Below are 7,893 nucleotides of genomic sequence, written 5' to 3'. Positions count from 1 at the left end.
TTTGGATCACTTAAACTTCATCACATGACAGTAGATTAAATCCTTTGTACCTTATTCACAAAAGTAATTTGCATTGAGTATTCATGTGGGAGTAAAGCAGGAAGGGTACAGCTTCAAAATAGAAGGAGGTTTTATTGCCTTTGTGTGATGTATTATTAAGAAAAAAGAACTGAAATCCCTTCAAAGCACTTTGTAGTGCTGCTTTTCTGCTAACTCCTGGTACCAGTTGTATTCTTAATACAACCACGGTGTTAATATGTTTATAGTGTCAGATAGGAAAGTGCAACACCTTTTAATCTGCAGTAGGAACAAAATCTGACTTAAGTTGTCGATTGTATTAAATAACCGTGTTTTGCGGGAGGCTTATGGATGTAGCAAATAGAGATTGGATTTTGAAAATATACAGGTACGATTTCTTTGAAGTGTATCACAAACTGAAGTAATCAGTTACCATATGACAAAAAATTACTTGTTTTAGACTCTTCTGAAGTATAACTCTTCTTTTTTCCTTCAGCCTCCTTGCTGTATCAGAACTCCCTTCTGCTGCGCACAGAACCAAGAAAGCATGACTGCAAAGTTAAAAAAGCAGCAATCTAATTGAGAGGGGAAGCTGCAGAATGCTGGACAAAGGAGGTGGAAAATGTATGTGAAGAGAGGAGATGGATAAGAGAGTAAGCAGTAAACGTGTGAATACTGAATGGTTTAGAGAAGGTAGCTCTGTAGGTAGCGCAGTCTATAACACAAGAACAAGAAAGCATCTCGTGAAGGGTGGCAAATCTAAAAGTTATCACATGCTGTACTTTTTCTTACTGCCTGTACATACGCTGCGGACCTCATTGCTACAGAACTGTTTAGAAAAAAAAATAGGATGTTTTAGCGGGTACTTCATGTGGGTAATACAAATATCAGGAGCCTGACAGTTAATGCCACCACCTTTTGGAATATAGATAAAATTTTGTACTCCGGGAATTAAAGCAATCTTTGATTTCTGGGGTCGGGATGAACCCATCGTGGTGGAGCAGGTTATCCAATGTATGTTTTCACTGTGCTTTTCAGCTGCTTTTGAAGTTGCTGGTCTTGGCTGCTGTCACGATGTTTGGCCTGAGGACTTTTTTTGCTTTATTATTGAAAATCTACATTTACGGTGTTAGGTGTACTACTAACAGTTTGATCAGGGTATCTCATAAAATAAGGGGCAGCATCGAAGAAACCATAAGGAAGCTTATTAGAAAAACAGCCAACTAATTGCTTGGGGCTGATCTCACTACCAAGTGGCTTCTGGTTGTTTACAGGAACAAAAGTATTTGAAAGATTTTTATAATTCACAGGTTGCTTTTTTTTTTTAAGTCATCAATCTTGCTTTATGGTGATAGAGTTGACTTTTTCAGCTGTTGGCCTGCAGTGGTGGGTTTGGTTTTGTTTGTCCTTTACATATGAAAACTGAAAGCTCGTAATGCCAAATAACTTCAAACAATATCTACACAAACTCAAGAAGTTGCTAAAGAATGATCAGCAGTTGGGCACCACCTTAGAACTTTTTAGACTAGAGATTAGAGAGAATTCTATATGGCAGTATATGCATTTTTTTTCTAAGTCATAGAGCCAGTCTGCCTTAGCCAAGGCTTCAACAAGATGAGGAGGGCAAGATGCAAGACAGACGATAGTCAAGAACAATCGGCGCCTAATAATTTTGTGGTATCTTGTGGTGTTTTGTGGTAGATGTGGTTTAGGTATATAATTTGTCACTTGTTAGGAAAGCTGTGAAAATTATCCCCCATATATTCTTCAGTACCCTTCCACCTGCAGCACAGGGAATAAAAAGGTAAAGGGATTTCTGAACGGCAAGGGTTGTGCTTACCTGCACCACTATCTCTTCACCTTCTTCCATGAGGTAGCAAAGCAGGGCCACAGAGAGCACCGCGAGATGTTTGTGATGAAAACGGCACGAAGGCAGACAGTGTAATATCTTAAAATATAGAACAGTCTTGCAGAGATTAAGGTGGAGTCCTATGGACAGTTTCTAGTTTTGCCTTCTGTTTTGAATGTGGGGGTTTTTTTTAATATTTTTTTAAGTATTTAAGAGGAGTGTTTTTGCACCAATGCTACAGGTGGATGGAGGATTACCTAGATGGTCCTGCCACTGACCGCTGGTAAGCAATTCTGCTCGTGCTGCACGTACCAGGAAATAAAGGTTCCAGCTCTCTCTTTCACCATTTAGCTGGCTGCCAGCGATTTAAAGAGCAGGAAAATAATTCTGTTTTCATGACAGTCGGTGTACCTGACTCTTCATGCTTGCTGAGGAAAGGTGGGTTTGCAGAGTGCAGAGACCTCTCCATAAATAGAGATGGTAGAGGAGGGTAAGTCCTACTCTGCATTTCATAATTTGCACTGGTGGAAAACTGGAGAAGTCAGCACTGTGGGACAAAGGGAGAGGAGGCAATTTCAAAGCGCTTCTGGGATTTGCGAGCACTGATTCTGTCCTGTGGCGCAATTGATGCGGATTTCTTTGATTTGAATAGCTCTTTGGTTATTGTCAACTTCAAGCACTGTGCTTCATGGATATACTAAGTTCAGTATCCTTAAGTTTAATCAGTATTGGCAAATTGACTTTAGAATGTCATTTGTTACGTGCTAATACATGCTGACACCAGGTCATTGTCAATTCCTATTTAAAATGGGTTTACATTTAGTATTAGAAAAATAATTCATTACAAAAGCTGTCCCTGAATCTTGGTTCCAGGAGTCAAACATACTACGTGCTGCAATGTGGGTTTTTTCCTTTTTACTAGGAAGCAGCACTGGGAGTGTGAAAACCATGTACTGCTCCAGCTGCATCTTTCCCTTTTCCAGAAGAGTTGTGTTTCCTTGTGTTTATCTTATACCTTATGTAGTATCTCCTTATGTTTATTTAATGTTTCCCCTTTTGGCATCAAATAGGATGGTATTAGTCTTATTTTGTCACAGCAGAGCTAATTCCTTTTCAGAGCGTGTGTTTCAAACGTGCTGTCCCTTATGTTGTATGTAGACATTCTGCGTTCCTGGGTCTGTGGTCTTCTCCTGGTAAGTCATTTAGGTTTGCTCTTATGAACGAGTCCAGATTGTGTGCTGTGCTAAATGATTTGTTCTCACCTGGTATTTATTTTCTGTCACGGTTTGTTGATTTTCCTTGAATGTGAAAACTAGATGAGCTGAATTTTTTTATTTTTTTCAAATACAAGAAATAAAATTATTAAGTGGCACTAGGTGATGACAAAGGCTATGCAGAGGTAGCACTGAATTAATTCAAAGTGGGTTAGTGTGATTTTTGTCAAGTGAAACTTTCCTAAGTCTAAATAACAATGTACAGAACTTTCTTGCTTATTTTTCAGAGGTTTATGATAACAGCATTTAAATAAAGCTCACACCTGTTATTTAACAGTAGACTGACACACCCAGCTGGCTCTTTTTTGATTGTCTGGTTGTATATGTTAATTTGTACTTACAAAAGATTTTAAAGTCTGATCTCTTCCAACAGTTACTTAAACTGAATCACGTAGCAGCGTGGGTTTGCAGTTGCATCTCTCAGATGGCTACATTAAGTAAGTCTTTAATCTTTTCTCACTAAACCACAAGAAAGAAGCTGTTACCTGTGTACTGTCATGGTTTGCGTTTTTTCTTACATGTAGAGAGTGTATGTTCCCATCTAAGGCTGTACTAGAACTGAGAATCTGGACTGAGAATCAGCCTTACCTTTGAGTGACATCGCTTTTCACTGCAGTAATCTCCCAAGGATGGTTAGGACCTGCAGTGTGACTTGAGCTGCTCTTCCTTTCAGGTGACATCTGCAGCATTTTAAGAAATGCTGGAAATAGCTGAAGAAAATCAAGCAGCTGGGAAGAAGAGGCTGTTTATCAGTGCTCATGTCTCAGCCCTTTGGATAACAGATTCTTTTATCAGATGGAATAACGCGCACGCTACAAACCCGTTAGTAACCTCTCCTGGGACTGATTCAAGACAAACCCCATTGCAACACAGCAGCCTTTGCAGAAGGTAAACACAGAAATGCTTTTATTTGACTGCAGACTTTCCAGGCATAATCTGTACACGTTCTTGTATCTCATTCCATCTCGTACATGTCCGGAGCGGATCCGTTTTCTGCTCTGACAAGTGGTTCGTTGGTTGTTTTTAAGACAGCTGCTAGCTGATGCCAGAACACTTTCCGTTTATGTTCCTCAGGGCTCCACTTTAAGTAGGTTTTTCTTTTCAGCAGTTTTCTGAGTTTGCTGAACTTCTGCGGCACGCTGTCGGGCGGGAGGTCTTCCAGCACAATCATGATGAGGGAATCCTGATTTTCATTCAGGACTCGGTGTTCAGCAAAATACAGTTCATACTGACACCAGCAGCTGTTTACAAAATTGGGAGAGAGAACAAAAAGGACTTTATGGCTGTTCTCTATGCAGTAAAAAATGTTACCAAGTACGGGATGCCCCGGTTTGAAATCCCTCTCATGGTAGCATATCTTGAATCCATCGGTTTCCAGTTTCTCCAGTAGATTCTCTTTCGTCCAGTTTGCATCTTGTTCACTATATGAAATGAAGGCATCAAAGGGCTTGTTTTCTGGCCTCTTCTCGTACTGCTTCCTCTTCGCCATACACCAGTACCAACCCATTCTCACGTACCACAGCCCATCAAACCTCCAGCATAAGCCTGTTAACACCAGAACAACCAGCATGGCAACGCAAGCTGTAATAGCCATCTGGATGCCCAGCGAGCAGTGCAGAAGCGTGAGGTTGCTGCTCTCCACCAACGAGCCCCTTCTGTCTGGTGGAAAGCTGCACCTGAGATTTCCTCTGCCATTTATCTGCAGATGGGGGTGGTGGATATAGACATTCACGAACCAGTACAAGTCACAGTTACAAAAAAAATGTTTACCTTGAGCAGTCAAAACACTCAAACTCGTTAACTGGCCAAAAGTGTCCTCCACGATGGTCGTAATGGCATTGTCACTAATGTCTAACTCAATCAGAGAAGCTGGGAGAGCACCACGCTGTAGAAAGGAGATCTTATTCCCTGATAAATTAAAATACTTCAGCATTGGAAGAGATTTCCCAAAGTGATCAGGGAGTTCTGAAATTAGGTTGTGACTACTGTCCAGATTAGTGAGGGTGGAAGGGCGGCTGCTGGGTTCCAGTCTGGTGATCAGGTTTCCAGAAACATTGAGATATTCGAGTCTCTCCAGGGCGTCAGTTAATGACAACATGTTCAGCTTATTTTTACTAAAATCACATTTTGTTAAAGTCAAAGGGAAATGCTCAGGATACATATCCGTAATTTTATTATTTTGAATATTAAATATTGTTAAGTTGGAGACAGATTTAAAACTAGGGGGTATTATTTTAATATCACTGTTGCTTATGTCGAGGTGCTGCAGGGAGATAGGTAAGTCAGGGAGCACAGAAATTCGGTTGCTGCTGAGATCCAAAAATAATAATTCTTTCATTGTGTCAGCAAACCACTCTGGCAGTTCTACAATGGAGCAGTTGGACATTTTCAGGTGTCTCACTTTCTTCGGAAGGCTTTCGATGGGTGTCCCAGCCTGGTTCCTGACAAATGAAATAGCATTAATATGTACGGTTCCGGAGGGAAGTTTTGGAACTGTGTTAGTGAGTTCCGGATGTACAGTATATATGAAGTGATTTCCTTGAACATACATGTTTTCTAAGTTAATCAGTTTTTTAGCAAAATTTTGGGGTATTTGACTTATGTTGGTGAAGGACAAATCGATTACCTTGATGGTTGAAGGGACACACAGCGTATCCAAGCTGTTTATGGGATTGTTGCTAATATTTAAAAACAAAAGCTTGCTGGATGGGAAGTTACAGAACGCTTCAACATCTAGAATGTTAATTGTTAATTTGTTGTGACTGGCATCGATGGACCACACATTTTTCATTGGCAAAAACAGGGTGAACAGCGACAGAAGATCCATTTCCAGGTCACTGTGACTAATGTTAAGCTCCAAAATACTGTCCAGCTGAGCTTGGCAGAGATCTGGATCCAGTTTTAACATCAGCTCATCCTCGGAGAGTTTGCTGTTTGACAGATCAAGTATCCCATTTATTGGTGCTGCGCAGAAATTAGGCCTTAATGTGGCTGCTGGAGGGACCGTTACGTTTTTCTCTGCTCTTCGAAGAAGATTTTCTGTACTTCGTCTGAGTCTTGGATTAACATTTTGCAGGACAGAGGGACCTCCGGAATGTGGCAGCTCCACAGTGGATGCAAAAGGCTCCAAAGCAGCCTCTGAGGATTTGTCAAAATACTTGTAAAGCTGCAAAGACCCTGAGGCTTTGCTCACAGGTGAGAGCTTCAGGTGGGGTGGAAGACCTGATACAAGAAGTTTCTTATCGTTAAATGATAAATTCACAGAAGTAAGGCTGAGCAGACTCTCAAACGCACCGGGTTCAATGTCCTTAATTTGATTGTAGGAAAGGTCTAAAACTTCCAGCGCCTCAAAACCTTCCAAGTCTCTCTTGGTTATTTTTTCAATTACATTATGTGAGAAATTGAGAGATCTTGCTGTTAGTGGAGCTTGTGCTTCTGATACAGAAGAGAGGTTTAAATAGGAGTAGTTATAAAATGGGAAGGTATAGGCTGTACGTGTTCTCCGAGTTAGGAATCCGTTTGCTCTACTGAATAAGAAAGAAATGAAGTAGAAATGAAGGCTTCCAATAAGGATCTTCATCCTGGAGAAAAGAAATGTAAAATACATCATTATAATATGCCCTATTTTAATGAATACCCTTAAAAAAATAATCCTAGTTTACTTGCAAGTATAGAAATTGTTTCATTAGTTGTATCTATGAATCCCTTTTTATCTTGATTAAAAAAATACATCTTGCTTCATTATTATTTTCAAGAGGCAATGATAAAAGATGGTATCGGAGAACGATTTGAGGGAGAGCACTATTCATTTCAGATCATTGTAGATAAAGTCTGAATTATTATTTTCTTTTTTTCCCCTCCATTCCTTTCCCCCCCCGCCCCCCCCTTCTTCTCCCCTAGGCAGGTAGCGAGCAGCCTTTGCAATAGCATCTTTCCATTGCATAATCTGAAATGCGCTTTCGTAAACGCTGCCTGGGACTTGGGTTTTACATATCTCATCCTGGCACCCAACCACCGGGTAAGTCTGACCCCTCCAAAACGTGTTCTGCCATTTAAGTGGCATGTTCAAGAGTAATGACTCGGGGAGCTCCATGGAACTGTGCAACCACGTATCTTCTTGTGATCCCATCCCCTTGGTGGTTTGCTCTCTGCCAAGAATTTACCAGTGACCCCATTTATTTAGCCTTGCCTGTCAGAGTAAGGAAAAGACTAAGTTTGCTTCGAAGTATGGTATCAGAGGCTTGTATGAGGCAGCCTGCACCAGGAGAGGTCACTGCCAGTGCATCATTCGTCTTTGGAGACTTCCCATTGCCTGGTAGCATCACTGCCCAGCTCCTCTCCTGCCCCGTGTCTGTCTGTCACCAGTTTCCTGACACCTACGGTCTATGTCTTGTGTTTATTACCTGAAAATGCAGGTGCAGACCTTCAGGTGAGCGACCTGGCATTACCGCAGTCCCCTTTGCCACCCACCAGATATGGACCATCAAATTTAACTGAAGAAAAGGGGCCCCAATGACTTCCCAGCTTTGTCCCCCGGACCCTCCGCTGCCGGCAGGACCCCACCTCCAGCCCCCCCCCCATCCTCCTGCCTTGCGCCCAGCGGGAATAACCTGCCGCCGCTGCGCCACAGGGGTAAGGAGCCCCCGGGCCGTTAAAAGCATTGCAGATTTAAGGCTGGAAGACAGCTAATAGCTCATTTGTGCCTCCGGCGACCTTCTCCGTCCCCCATACCCCTCTCTTACCTGCTCTCCT

The 7,893-nt window shown here is 41.8% G+C and overlaps 1 protein-coding gene across 1 annotated transcript; it reads right to left on the bottom strand.

Annotated features, from left to right (window-relative positions):
* Positions 1-4,038: 4,038 nt before the first annotated feature.
* LOC104287315 (toll-like receptor 2) lies at positions 4,039-6,721 on the bottom strand. The gene has a single exon (XM_009886001.1). It carries the CDS (start codon positions 6,719-6,721, stop codon positions 4,097-4,099), a length of 2,625 nt encoding a protein of 874 aa, XP_009884303.1. The 3' UTR covers positions 4,039-4,096.
* Positions 6,722-7,893: the final 1,172 nt, after the last annotated feature.

Source organism: Charadrius vociferus, unplaced genomic scaffold, assembly GCF_000708025.1.
Source record: "Charadrius vociferus isolate BGI_N301 unplaced genomic scaffold, ASM70802v2 scaffold455, whole genome shotgun sequence".
NCBI classification, from domain to species: Eukaryota; Metazoa; Chordata; class Aves; order Charadriiformes; family Charadriidae; genus Charadrius; species Charadrius vociferus.
The sequence above is the reverse complement of the archived record's forward strand: the minus strand, read 5'-3'. Positions and strand labels throughout refer to the sequence as shown.